This window comes from Nerophis ophidion, linkage group LG03, assembly GCF_033978795.1.
Source record: "Nerophis ophidion isolate RoL-2023_Sa linkage group LG03, RoL_Noph_v1.0, whole genome shotgun sequence".
Classification (NCBI taxonomy): Eukaryota; Metazoa; Chordata; class Actinopteri; order Syngnathiformes; family Syngnathidae; genus Nerophis; species Nerophis ophidion.
In genome coordinates, this window is record NC_084613.1 from 11411512 (window position 1) to 11426773 (window position 15262).

The 15262-nt window shown below is 40.5% G+C and overlaps 1 protein-coding gene across 1 annotated transcript in view; it reads left to right on the forward strand.

Moving 5' to 3' along the window:
• Nucleotides 1-242: 242 nt before the first annotated feature.
• Nucleotides 243-15262, forward strand: part of nt5dc3 (5'-nucleotidase domain containing 3) — a 39454-nt gene continuing 24434 nt past the window's right edge. Inside the window, exons 1-8 of the mRNA XM_061894256.1 lie at nucleotides 243-587; nucleotides 3100-3284; nucleotides 3362-3436; nucleotides 5195-5250; nucleotides 9332-9422; nucleotides 9526-9663; nucleotides 12668-12728; nucleotides 12876-12978. Coding sequence (XP_061750240.1) covers nucleotides 293-587; nucleotides 3100-3284; nucleotides 3362-3436; nucleotides 5195-5250; nucleotides 9332-9422; nucleotides 9526-9663; nucleotides 12668-12728; nucleotides 12876-12978 — 1004 coding nt within the window. The 5' untranslated portion in view covers nucleotides 243-292. The remainder of the gene's footprint in view (nucleotides 588-3099; nucleotides 3285-3361; nucleotides 3437-5194; nucleotides 5251-9331; nucleotides 9423-9525; nucleotides 9664-12667; nucleotides 12729-12875; nucleotides 12979-15262) is intronic.

The following is a 15262-nucleotide window of genomic DNA, read 5'->3' on the forward strand; positions in this document are numbered from 1 at the left end:
AAAGTCTATTCTATTCTATTCTATACTGTATGCCGATATTACACTCCAACTGCGGAATAAATAGTTGTCTTAACCCAAAAACATAAACTCATCGATCTTTTAAAAAAAAAATTGATACCATGTGACTTTTTCGAAACGCTATTTTAGTAAAAATATGTATTATTTTTGATAAACCTTTATTTTTATTAGAGAAGTGCGCCAAACCGGAAGCGCGTCGCTGATTGGCTGCGGTCGTCCCCCTCAAACACGGACGTGACGTCACAACAACGTTGAAGGTATTGACAGGGCGACAATGGCGCCCTTGTCAGCGCCTCTCTCTTGTCTGCTTCCCCGCAGAGGCTCTCTCCAGGGAGCCGCACGGGTTTGCTGCCGAGCCTTGAGAGCTTTCCACCCCGCGGCTCCTGTGTGGGGACGCAATTTCGGCGCGGTGCACCGTGGACGTAGTGAACTGTTGCCGCTACAAGCTAGCTCTCTTCGGAGGACCGCCCACTTGTCGACGTCATCATCATCATTATCATCATCATCATCACGTGTGTCCAGTAGCTCCTTGTGGTCTCTTTACAATAAGACCAAACAATACACACAAGGTATGATAATTTTGAAAGTACTCTCCTTTTTTGTGTGTCATAGTATTATACAACTTTAAATATATTGATTATAAATAAATAAATTGATTACATTATTTAGTTATATGCGATGAGGGGGCGACTTGTCCAGGATGTACACCGCCTCCCGCCCGATTGTGGCTGAGATAGGCGCCAGCGCCCCCCGCGGCCCCAAAAGGGAATAAGCGGTAGGAAATGGATGGATGGATGGAGTTATATGACAGGCCTTGAATTTTAACTTTTTAAGATCACTTTAAAGTCCTACTGAAATATTAATGAAATATTAACATTGCAACACATGCCAATACGGCCTTTTTAGTTTACTAATTTGCAATATTAAATTTCCCGCAAAGTGTCGTGTTGAAAACGTCGCGGTCTGATGACGCGTGCATTTGACGTCTCGGGTTGTAGCGGACATTATTTTCCAGCCCAAACCAAGCTATAAGTAGTCAGCTTTATTCACATAATTAAACAGTACTCTGGACATCTGTGTTGCTGAATCTTTTGCAATTTGTTCGATTAATAATGGAGAAGTCAGAGTAGAAGGATGGAGGTGGGAAGCTTTTAGCCTTTAGCCACACAAATACACGGTGTTTCCTTGTTTAAAATTCCCGGAGGTGAAGGTTTACTATGGATCAGAGCGGTCAAGCGAACATGTCAACCGGCAGTTTTCGGTGAGAAAATTGTGGTAATAAGTCGGCTCTTACCGGAGATCAGCGGAGCTTCTGTCCTGCTGCAGCTGCCCGTGACTTCCCTCAGAGACTCTGGCGTCAACACACCCGTGGCCACACACCCCTGACTTTCAGGTGCTATTTAACTCACTAAAACACTAGAAACACAATAGGCAGATAAGGGATTTCCCAGAATTATCCTAGTAATGCTAACAAGGTAATCTTAACAATACAAACATTATCTTGGTGTTAGCTAGCGGTAGTAACTAATAACTAGTGTGGCCATCACCACTTGACATATCATACAATTAAGACCCATTAAAAAAGGTTGTCTTATATTCGGATCAATAGTTTCCTCATTAATCAATCAATTAAACTTTGATTATAAAGCACTTTTCATACACAAAACGGAAAGATGCCACCCCGTGACTTCGTGTCCTGACTTTTGGAATAATTAGGAGATGAGTGCCGGAGGATCTTAGGGCCCATGAAGGTTTGTCGGGTAAAAGCAAATCTGAAAGATAGGAAGGACCAAAACCGTGTTAAAAAAACATTCATAAACCATAAGAAGAACCTTAAAATTGATCCTGAAGACAATGCAGAGATTTTAAAACTGGTGTAATGTGAGCCCGCCTTCCGGTTTTTGTCAGGACAAGTGCCGCTGAATTTTTTTAGTAATTGCAAAGGTGCAGTAATCTTTTTAGAAAGACTAGAAAGCAGGGTGTTACAATAATTATACAACTTGTAATAAAATCATGCACTAGCGTCTCCCTGTTGCTCTGAGAGAGAATTGGGTGAACACAAGCTAGGACTCCAGTGCTGATTATGTTATGTTACTAACCTAGCTTACTTTCCCCCCAATGCTAACATTATCTTGGTGGTAGCTAGCTGTAGTAACTAATAACTAGTGTGGCCATCAGCACTTGACATATCATACAATTAAGACCCATTAAAAAAAAAGGTTGTCTTATATTCGGATCAATTGTTTCCTCATTAATCAAGCAATTAAACTTTGATTATAAAGCGCTAAGACGCCACCCCGTGACTTTGTGTTCTGACTTTTGGAATAATTAGGAGATTAGTGCCGGAGGATCTTTGGGTCCGCGTAGGTTCGTCGCGTAAAAGCAAGTCTGAAAGATAGGAAGGCCCGATACCGTTAAAAAAACATTTATTAACCGTAAGAATAACCTTAAAATTGATCCTGAAGACAATGCAGAGATTTTAAAACTGGTGTAATGTGAGCCCGCCTTCTGGTTTTTGTCAGGACAAGTGCCGCTGAATTTTGTAGTAATTACAAAGGTGCAGTAATCTTTTTTTAGAAAGACTAAAAAGCAGGGTGTTACAATAATTCATACAACTTGTAATAAAATCATGCATTAGCGTCTCTCTTTAGCCCTGAGAGAGAATTGGGCGAACTCTGGCTATAATCTTACTATGACAAAAAAGTATTTTTGTTATATTTTCGGTATAAAACTGAGGTCAGAGTCGAAAACGATGGCCAGATTTTTTGCTCCTGGTGATGCAGTTAAAGACAATGATTGTTGTTTTGAGTTTTTAAAACTTCAGTCTTGTCCCGGTTCAGCTTAATCCTCCGTCCGTCTGTCTCAACCCGACCGGTTGAGGCAGATAGCCGTCCCACAGAGCGAGGTTTCCTCCCTACCAGAAGTCCTGTCCTGGTCCGTTTGGTTTTCTGTCATTCAAAGATCGTTGTTTCTTGACTGCCTCAACGTGGGCAGTGCCTTCCGACCACTTCAGTTGACTCGACCCGATTGACTCGACAACCCCGACGATAAACATATCTTTGAATATTCCCGTCCTCTCAGATGTCCTCCCGTCCATCACCGGCACTCCCGTCAACCCCGACACCATCTTCGCCAACAACGAGATGAGCCTCAGGGACATCGAGATTTATGGCTTCGATTACGACTACACGCTGGCCTTCTACTCCAGTCACCTCCACACCCTCATCTTCAACATAGCGCGGGACATCCTGATCACTAAGCACAGGGTGCGTTGTAAATGATTGACTTCACTTTGTAGTGTTCTTCCGTTCTGCCATTAAAAAAATGTTTTTCTTCAACCTAGTATCCAGAGGGCTTACGGAATTATGAGTATATCCCCAATTTTGCTGTGAGGGGTCTTCACTATGATGTCCAGAAGGTGAGATCTCCTTTTTATTCACACCTTGTAAAAAATCCAAAACCAGTGAAGTTGGCACGTTGTGTAAATGGTAAATAAAAAGAGAATACAATGATTTGCAAATCCTTTTCAACCCATTTTCAATTAAATAGACTGTAAAGACAAGATTATTAACGTTCCAACTGGTAGATTTTGTTATTTTTTTGTGGAATTTCATGCCTGCAACATGTTTCAAAAAAAGATGTCACAAGTGGCAAAAAAAGACTTGAGCAAGTTGAGGAATGCTCATCAAACACTTATTTGGAACATCCCAGAGGTGAACGGGCTAATTGGGAACAGGTGGGTACCATGATTGGGTATAAAAGCAGCTTCCATGAAATGCTCAGTTATTCACAAACAAGGACGGGCCGAGGGTCACCACTTTGTGAACAAATAGGTGAGCAAATTGTTTTAAGTTCAAGAACAACATTTCTCGACGAGCTATTGAAAGGAATTTAGGGGTTTCACCATCTACGGTCCGTAATATCATTGAAAGGTTCAGAGAATCTGGGAAAATCACTGCATGTAAGATATTACGGACCTTTGATTCCCTCAGGCGGTACCGCATCAAAAACCATCATCAGTGTGTAAAGGATATCACCACATGGGCTCAGTAACACTTCAGAAAACCACTGTCAGTAACTACACTTGGTCACTACATCTGTAAGTGCAAGTTAAAACTCTACTATGCAAAGCGAAAAGTATTTATCAACAACACCCAGAAACGCCGCCGGCTTTACTGGGCCTGACGCAAAGTGGAAAAGTGTTCTGTGGGCTGACGGGTCCACATTTCAAATTGTGTTTGGAAAACCTTGGACGTCGTGTCTTCCGGACCAAAGAGGAAAAGAACCATCCGTATTGCTCTAGGGCGCAAAGTTGAAAAGCAAGCATCTGTGATGGTATGTGGGTGTAGTAGTGCCCAAAGCATGGGTAACTTACACATCTGTGAACACACCATTAATGCTGAAAGGTACATACATGTTTTGGAGCAACATATGTTGCCATCATGGTCGCCCCTGCTTATTTCAGCAAGACAATGCCAAGCCACGTGTTACAACAGCTTGGCTTCGTAGTAGTCCGGACCTGTTTTCCTTTGAAAATGGGTGGCTCATTATGAAGCCTAAAATACCACAACAGAGAGACTTTTGAACAACTTAAGCTTAATATCAAGCAAGAATGGGAAAGACTTTCATTTCAAAAATGTGTCTCCTCAGTTCCCAAACATTTACTGAGTGCTGTTAAAAGGAAAGGCCTTGTAACATAGTGGTAAAAATGCCCCTGTGACAACTTTTTTGTGAAGTGAAGTGAATTATATTTATATAGCACTTTTCTCTAGTGACTCAAAGCACTTTACAGAGTGAAACCCATTATTTAAGTTACAATAAAGCCAGTGTGGGTGGGCCCTGGGAGCAAATGGGTAAAGTCTCTTGCCCAAGGACACAGCAACAGTGACCACGCCACCCTGTGTGTGTTGCTGCCATTCAATTCTAAGTTCATGATTATTTGCAAAAGAAAACAAACAAGTTTATCAGTTGGATCATTAACTATCTTGTCTTTGCATTCTATATCAGTTGAATATAAATTGAAAAGGATTAGCAAATCATTGTATTCTGTTTTTATTTACCATTTATACAACGTGGCAATTCCGCTGGCTTTGGGGTTTGCACTTAGCGAGAGAAGTGTAATTGAGATGAATCTCCTAAATCTTCTTTGTAGTCAACACTGACATTGTTGTGATAGGCACTGCTGATGAAGATTGATGCGTTCCACTACATCCAGCAGGGGACCGTATACAGGTATCAGCACTGTGCACGCTCACGTCAAACGCACTTCTGAAAGATTGTTAAAGGGGAACATTATTACAATTTCAAAAGGGTTAAAAACAATAAAAATCAGTTCCCAGTGGCTTGTTTTATTTTTCGAAGTTCTTTTCAAAATTTTATACCTCCCGGAATACCCCTAAAAAAAGCTTTAAAGTTCTTGCTTTTTCGCTATTTGCGATGCGACTATCTATTTCCCTGTGACGTCATACAGTGCTGCCAATACAAACAACATGGCGGTTACCACAGCAAGATATAGTGACATTAGCTCGGATTCAGACTCTGATTTCAGCGGCTTAAGCGATTCAACAGATTACGCATGTATTGAAACAGATGGTCGGAGTATGGAGGCAGATAGCGAAAACGAAATTGAAGAAGAAACTGAAGCTATTGAGCGAATAGCTATGACGGTATTCGGCCATAGCATGGGTGTACCTAATGAAGTCGCCCAAAGCATGGCTGCCTTATTAGCATCGCCGGTAAAATGTGCGGACCAAACGATCAGGACTTTCGCATCTTGTGACACTGGAGCAACTTAAATCCGTCGATTGGTAAGTGTTTGTTTCGCATTAAATGTGGGTATTTAGTTTCAAATGTACATACAGCTAGCGTAAATAGCATGTTACCATCGATTAGCGTAGCATGTTAGCATCGATTAGCTGGCAGTCATGCCGTGACCAAATATGTCTGATTAGCACATAAGTCAACAACATCAACACAATTCACCTTTGTAATTTCGTTGACTTAATCGTTGCAAATGCATCTGCAGGTTATCCATACATCTCTGTGCCATGTCTGTCTTAGCCTCGCCGGTCAAATGTGAAGACACTCTGGCAAATTCAATGGGGGTCTGGCAGCAGATTTCTTGCCAGTGGTGCAACTTGAATCCCTCCCTGTTAGTGTTGTTACACCCTCCGACAACACACCGACGAGGCATGATGTCTCCAAGGTTCCAAAAAATTGTCGAAAAAACGGAAAATAACAGAGCTGAGACCCGGTGTTTGTAATGTGAAAATGAAAATGGCGGGTGTGTTACCTCGGTGACGTCACTTTCTGACGTCATCGCTAAAAGACCGATAAACAGAAAGGCGTTTAATTTGCCAAAATTCACCCATTTAGAGTTCGGAAATCGGTTAAAAAAAATACATGGTCTTTTTTCTGCAACATCAAGGTATATATTGACGCTTACATAGGTTTGGTGATAATGTTCCCCTTTAAAAAGATTTTCAATTCACTTAAATATTAGAATTATATACCAAATATTTCGAAGTATAAGTCGCTCCGGAGTATAAGTCACACCTGCTGAAAATGCATAATAAAGAAGGAAAAAAACATGAGTTGCACTGGAGTATAAGTCGCATTTTTGGGGGAAGTTTATTTGATAAAACCCAACACCAAGAATAGACATTTGAAAGGCAATTTAAAATAAATAAAGAATAGTGAACAACAGGCTGAATAAGTGTACGTTATATGAGGCATAAATAACCAACTGAGAAGGTGCCTGGTATGTTAAAGTAACATATTATGGTAAGAGTCATTTAAATAACTATAACATATAGAACATACTATATATACCTTTACCAAACAATCTGTCACTCCTAATTGCTAAATCCCATGAAATCTTGTACGTCTAGTCTCTTACGTGAATGAGCTAAATAATATTATTTGATATTTTACGGTAATGTGTTAACAATTTCACACATAAGTCGCTCCTGAGTAAAGTCGCACCCCTGGCCAAACTATGAAAAAAACTGCGACTTATAGTCCGAAAAATACAGTATGTGTGTGCGTGTAGACCAGGGGTCGGGAACCTTTCTGGCTGAGAGAGCCATGAAAGCCAAATATTTTAAATGTATTTCCGTGAGAGCCATATAATATTTTTTAACACTGAATACAACTAAATCGTGCATTTTTAAGTAATACCGACATTTTTAAAGTATAATAAGTCTCATTATTTTTAATAACATTGTTATTCTGAAGCTAACCAATAATAAACCAAAAACTTCTTACCATTAATGTGACTTCTTGAACAGATGCGGTAGAAACGGATGGATGGATTAAAATGCGTGACGGTTTTATTATTTTTTTTTTTACGTTATTTTCAATACTGTGATTACTTATCGCGTTAAGCAATGTCAGCTAAGATTTATCTGAGAGCCAGGTGCAGTCATCAAAAGAGCCACATCTGGCTCGGGAGCCGTAGGTTCCCTACCCCTGGTGTAGACTATGGATCCTAATTCAATGGAGAATTTCGATGCATCCATCCATCCATTTTATACCGCTTGTCCCTTTTGGAGTGGCGGGGGGGTCGCTGTAGCCTATCTCAGCTGCATTCGGGCGGAAGGCGGTGTACGCCCTGGTCAAGTTGGCACCTCATCACAGGGCCGGATTTAGATGCATTTTAATACACACAAAAAAAAACATTCTCCTATGCAATTATGAAACAGAATTAAGTTGTTTTTATTTTGATAAAAAAAAATCAATAATGTATAAAAGCAGTACGTGTATTTTAAACATGCTCAAAAAATGTGTACGAACTCCAACAAATTGTATTTGATATTCCTCAGCATTCAATTAGAAGAAAAATATATACCGTATTTTTCGGAGTATAAGTCACACTTGCTGAAAATGCATAATAAAGAAGGAAAAAAACATATAAGTCACACTGGAGTAAAAGTCACATTTTTTGGGGAAATTTATTTGATAAAACCCAACACCAGGAATATGCAATTATGAAACAGAAATAAGTTGTTTTTATTTTGATTAAAAAAAAATCAATAATGTATTAAAGCAGTACATGTATTTTAAACATGCTCAAAAAATGTGTACGAACTCCAACAAATTGTATTTGATATTCCTCAGCATTCAATTAAAATTAAAATATATACCGCATTTTTCGGAGTATAAGTCGCACTTGCTGAAAATGCATAATAAAGAAGGGAAAAAACATATAAGTCACACTGGAGTATAAGTCACATTTTTTGGGGAAATTTATTTGATAAAACCCAACACCAGGAATATGCAATTATGAAACAGAAATAAGTTGTTTTTATTTTGATTAAAAAAAAATCAATAATGTATTAAAGCAGTACATGTATTTTAAACATGCTCAAAAAATGTGTACGAACTCCAACAAATTGTATTTGATATTCCTCAGCATTCAATTAAAATTAAAATATATACCGCATTTTTCGGAGTATAAGTCGCACTTGCTGAAAATGCGTAACAAAGAAGGAAAAAAACATATAAGTCGCACTGGAGTATAAGTCGCATTTTTGGGGGAAATTTATTTGATAAAACCCAACACCAGGAATATGCAATAATGAAACAGAATTAAGTTGTTTTTATTTTGATTAAAAAAAAAACAATAATGTATAAAAGCAGTACATGTATTTTAAACATGCTCAAAAAATGTGTACGAACTCCAACAAATTGTATTTGATATTCGTCAGCATTCAATTAAAACAAAAATATATACCGTATTTTTCGGAGTATAAGTCGCACTTGCTGAAAATGCATAATAAAGAAGGAAAAAACATATAAGTCGCACTGGAGTATAAGTCGCATTTTTGGGGGAAATTTATTTAATAAAACCCAACACCAGGAATAGACATTTAAAAGGCAATTTAAAATAAATAAAGAATAGTGAACAACAGGCTGAATAAGTAAACGTTATATGAGGCATAAATAACCAACTGAGAAGGCGCCTGGTATGTTAACGTAACATATTATGGTAAGAGTCATTCAAATAACTATAACATATAGAACATGCTATACCTTTACCAAACAATCCTTCACTCCTAATCGATAAATCCCATGAAGTCGTGTACGTCAAGTCTCTTACGTGAATGAACTAAATAATATTGATATTATACGGTAATGTGTTAATCATTTCACACATAAGTCGCTCCTGAGTATATGTCTCATGAAAAAAACTGCGACTTATAGTCCAAAAAATACGGTACTTTTGGCAATATATTTATATATTTTACTAATAAAACAGGATTTTCTTATAAATTGTTTTAATTAACACTCTTACATTTTGCCCATTCCACAGAGGTCTTCATCCGGTTCCTCACGAGGAGGTCATCGCCATGTACGAAGGCTGCCATGTCCCTCTTGAGATTATGAGTGACTTCTATGGGAAGGTAAGAAACCCCCCCCCCCCCACCATAACCCACACAAACACTGACTGTGTAACATCAGCATCATTCGGCATTCCCCCCCCCCCACCCTTCATGTCTGCCGCAGAGTTCTCACGGCCACAGCATGAAACAGTTCATGGACATCTTCTCCCTGCCGGAGATGACCCTCTTGTCGTGCGTCAACGACTTCTTCATGAAGCACAACATCGACTACGAGCCGGTGCACCTCTACAAAGACGTCAAGGTGAACTATCTTGCATCACGTCGGCGAAATGTGTCGACGCCGGCGTGCGGAGCGAAAACAGACGCGTTCGCTGCTTTCAGCTGCCTGCCTAATTTTAGCCGTTTTGGGGGGCTAATTATAAGTCTGCGAGCATTCCTTTGGACACCTGTGTCTGTTCTCTCCCGGCTGTCAGAAACCAACGCTGCGTTCATTCATCCAGGGAGGCGGCTCCCTATTCTGTGTGACACTAAATCATCTTTGATGGATCGCTGTCATTAAAAGCCCTCACGAACACACACACACACACATACACACACACACACACACACACATACGGGTTATCATTTGGAATGGGGACCAAGTTTTTGTTCGTGACTTGTGGGGACCACCTTTTCTACTGGTTGTGGAGATGCGCGGATGCGCGGATAGGCAATTATATCATCCGCAACCGCGTCACCAAAGTCATCATCCACCCGCCGTCCACCCGAACCAACATTTGATCAGAAACGCATCCGCCCGCCACCCGCCCGCTGAAATACATCAGCGGTTAGCCACCTTTACCACTCACAGAGCTGTCTAAACCCGTTTCACAGGTTGTTAGTGTGGCAACATGTTGTGTGCAGCTTCCGCAATCACACGTACAAGATTGAAAGGCATACTGGGTGACACAGAGTACACTGATGGTTGTGATATAAACAACTTTAACACTTACTTCTATGCGCCACGCTGTGAAGCCACACCAAACAAGATTGACAAACACATTTCGGGAGAACATCCTCACAGTAACACAACATAAACGCAACACAACAAATACAGAGAATCCTTTGTATCCGTGATACTTCCTGAATATATTTTACACCCCCCGCACCCCCAACCCCGCCCACCTTACCGACGCACGGGGTTGGGTGGGTGGGGGGTGTTTGGGGTTTGCTGCCAGCGGGGTGTATAAAATAGTCAGGGGTTGTCATGGATACAAAGGATTCTGGGTATTTGTTGTGTTGCGTTTATGTTGTGTTACTGGGAGGATGTCCTCCCGAAATGTGTTTGTCAATCTTGTTTGGTGTGGCTTCACAGTGTGGCGCATATTACTAAGAGTGTTAGAATTGTTTATATCACAACCATTAGTGTACTCTGTGTCACCCAGTATCTCTTGTAGTCGTGTGCGTGTTGCTGCGGAAACCACACACAACATGATGCTGGACTGACAAACAGATCGTACATGCTGTAGAGGGCGACAAAGTCAATGACTTCATAGCACGCCCTAATACTTATTATCTGGGTGTCTGCCGGCAGTCATTCTAGAGAATATTAGGGTCTCCTTTTGACTTCTTCGCTTTGTGACACGGGTCTTAAATGGTTCTTTGAATGGCAAAGGATACTGATCACAGAACCATGTATATCAATTATTCCGGATGATTCAACCGCCACCTGCCCGAATCTAATTAAAATCTATTTTTTGTCATGTTACCCGCCCGACCCGCGGTTTACCCGCGGACTCCGCGGATGAGACCGCAAACCGCGCATCTCTGGGAGGCATACATTTTTTTTTAGGTAAAATGGCCATTGCCTGTCATGATCCGTGATCTGGGTCATGTTTTGTTTAGTTATGTTCGGTTAGTTTTGGACTCCCTTAGTTCCTGTTGTTGTGCACTTTGGGTGTTTGTTTTGGTTACCATGGGTCCTAATTGGTTCCAAGTCTGGTTTCCATAACAGTCTGTCATGATCCGTGGTCTGGATCATGTTTTGTTTAGTTACGTTCGGTTCGTTTTGGACTCCCTTAGTTCCTGTTTTGTGCACTTTGGGTGTTTGTTTTGGTTACCATGAGTGCTAATTGGTTTCACCAGCCGCTGATTAGTGATCTGCACTAATCAATATACATTATATTGCCAAAAGTATTTGGCCAGCCATCCAAATGATGAGAATCGGGTGTCCTAATCACTTGGCCCGGCCACAGGTGTATACAATCATGCACTTAGAATGGAGACTGTTTCTACAAACAATTGTGAAAGAATGGGCCACTCTCAGTGATTTCCAGCGTGGAACTGTCATAGGATGCCACCTGTGCAACAAATCCAGTCGTGAAATTTCCTCGCTCCTAAATATTCCAAAGTCAACTCTTGGCTTTATTATAAGAAAATGGAAGAGTTTGGGAACAACAGCAACTCAGCCACTGTAAAATTTGGTGGAGGGGGAATTATGGTGGGTGGTTGTTTTTCAGGGGTTGGGCTTGGCCCCTTAGTTCCGGTGAAAGGAACTTTGAATGCCCCAGGATACCAAAAACATTTTTGGACAATTCCATGCTCCCAACCTTTGTGGTAACAGCTTGGAGCATGCCCCTTCCTCTTCCAACATGTGCACCATTGCACAAAGCAAGGTCCATAAAGGCACGGAGGACAGAGTCCGGTGTGGATGAACTTGACTGGCCTGCACAGAGTCCTGACCTGAACACGGATAGAACACCTTTGGGATGAATTAGAACGGAGACTCAGAGCCAGGCCTTCTCGACCATTGGTGACTTCACCAATGGTCAAAAAATCCTATAAACACACTCCGCAACCTTGTGGACAGCCTTCCCAGAAGAGTTGAAGCTGTAATAGCTGCAACAGATGGACCCACATCATATTGAAACCTATAGGTTAGGTATGGGATGGCACTTCAAGTTCATATGTGAGTCAAGGCAGGTGGCCATATACTTTTGAGTAGTCAGTGTACGGCTTGTGCTGCCGTATAGATTTACAATCTACTAAAAAAGACTTAACACACACGTTGTCTTAATGATAATTTATTTAAATGTCACTTTTGAGCTGCTGTATTTGTTATGGTAGCTGCTAAATGAATAACAGTGATGATCTTTTACACCTTTTTGGCCTGTAAATTAACTTTCAAGTAGCTGTCCTTTTTAAAGTCAGCTTTTTTTCCATCCCTAATTTGCATGAGCACACGCACTTCGGAGTCTCGCTCGTGCTGCTGAATGCTAAACACGACGTCACCTCGGTCTTGATGTCTGCTTTATGTTTCCTCACAGGAAGCCATCAGGGACGTTCACGTCAAGGGCATTATGTACCGAGCGGTGGAGGCAGATATCGGTAACGTTCCTCCCTTCTTTTTTTTTTTTACAAAACAGATTCAGGCAGATCCAAGCGCAGAGTTTGGTTGAAAAAACAAAAACAAAACATTGCTGTTATAATATACCGTACCTGAGGAAACACAGTCATCTACTGGTTGTGTTTCAGGCAAATACATTTGCTATGGAGAGCAAAGCCACGCTGTGCTGAAGAAGTTGTCAATGCACGGAAAGAAGATGTTCCTCATCACGAACAGCCCCTTCGACTTTGTGTAAGTCCACCAAATAACCGACTCAAGCCATTTCCACACGAACACGGAGAGTTTCAAAAACACATATTTGGGGTTAAAACGACCTCATATCAAAAGTGTCTGTCTACACACAAATATGTCATGCACATTTTGTCCAATCAGAAGCCTGAAAAAAAGCAGCAATATCTGACTTGGTGGCATTACACCTGCTATTATGTTATTTAGTTATACTAGACCAGGGGTCGGCAAGCCGCGGCTCTTTGATCACTCTGATGTGGCTCAGCTGCATACCTGCCAACCCCACCGATTTTCCCAGAAAGTTTCCGAATTTCGGTGCCTCTCCCCCATTGATCTTCCGAGGCAGACATTCTCCGATTTTCTCCCTGAAAACCATATTGAGGGCGTGCCGTGGTGACAGTTCTTTTAACGTCTTCCAGAACATGTCATCGCGCCCCGTTTTACTCCATTCTATGTTCGTGCAGGCCGGTCATATGTACTTTGAGGCTTCTGTATACACCCGTAACAGACATACCGGTTACACTGAGAGTGGTGATATAAACAACTTTAACACTCTTACTAATATGCGCCACACTGTGAACCCACACCAAACAAGAATGACAAACACATTTCGGGAGAACAACCGCACCGTAACACAACAGAACAAATACCCTCAATCCCATGCATATCTAACTCTTCCGGGCTACATTATACACAAATGGCCACCCTCAGTGTGACCTGTATAGCTGTTGCACAAGAATGCCTTGCAGTCACTTACATGCGTCGGCAAAAGCCACATACAACATGTGACCGGCCTGGCAAGCTGTTTGTTCAGGTTGTAGGAGGCGCTAAAGTCAGTGCCATCAAAACACGCCTTTATTAATGTCATTTGGGAGAAAATCAGCAGACATCCTAGAGCAGTGGTTCTCAACCTTTTTTTTTAGGGATGTACCCCCTGTGAACATGTTTTTAATTCAAGTACCCCCTAATCAGAGCAAAGCATTTTTGGTTGAAAAAAAAAGATAAATAAGTAAAATACAGCACTATGTCATCAGTTTCTGATTTATTAAATTGTATAACAGTGCAAAAGTTTGCTCATTTGTAGTGGTCTTTCTTGAACTATTTGGAAAAAAGATATAAAAATAACTAAAAACTTGTTGAAAAATAAACAAGCGATTTAATTATAAATAAAGATTTCTACACATAGAAGTAATCATCAACTTGAAGTGCCCTCTTTGGGGATTGTAATAGAGATCCATTTGGATTCATGAACTTCATTCTAAACATTTCTTCACAAAAAAAGAAATCTTTAACATCAATATTTATGGGACATGTCCACAAATCTAGCTGTCAACACAGAATATTGCATTGTTGCATTTCTTTTTATAGTTTATGTACTTACATTCATATTTTGTTGAGGTATTATTCAATAAATATATTTATAAAGGATTTTTGAATTTTTGCTATTTTTAGAATATTTAAAAGAAAATCTGGCGTACCCCTTGTCATACCTTCAAATACCCCCACTTGAGAACCACTGTCCTAGCGGACGGTTGCTCGAAATTTCGGGTGTCTTCCGGAATAATTGTGAGGGCTTGTAAGCGTGATGCTGTTAAGCGTCACCTATATAAAACTCGCAAGCTGCACCAACATAAAATTTTCATATTAAGGTTCGGGCCGCGTGTCTGAGACCCCTGGTTTATACAAAGCACAAAGCAAAAAAAAACTGTATGCAGTTTTATTTCATTTCAAAATTCAAAAGAGTTTTGTGGCTCCCATTGTTTTCTTTATTTTGTGAAATGGGTCAAAATGGCTTTTTGAGTGTTAAAGGTTGACGACCCCTGTACTAGACATAAAATGACATGTGCCGTATTTTTCTGACTATAAGTCGCAGTTTTTCTCAGTTTGGCCGGAGGTGCGACTTATACTCCGGAGCGACTTATGTGTGAAATGATTACCACATTACCGTAAAATATCAAAATATATTATTTATCTCATCGTGGAAGAGACCAAGAAAATGTCAGCAATCGCCACACACACGTCAGCCAATAAGAATTTGGTGGGAGAGGGTCATGGCAGAAGTGCATTGTGGGTCATGTATTGCTAACTGCTATATGCTATATCACTGCAATAACTGAAATCTTAGTAAAATTAAATATCTCAAATATGGGTGATATTTGCTTATTTTCTATCTGATAAGATAATTATTATCACTAAGCAGATTTTGTGTTAGAATGTTTTACTTGTTTTAAGGGTTTTGCTCCTAAATTATCTCTCTCAGTAAGATATTACAGCTTATGCCAACCGT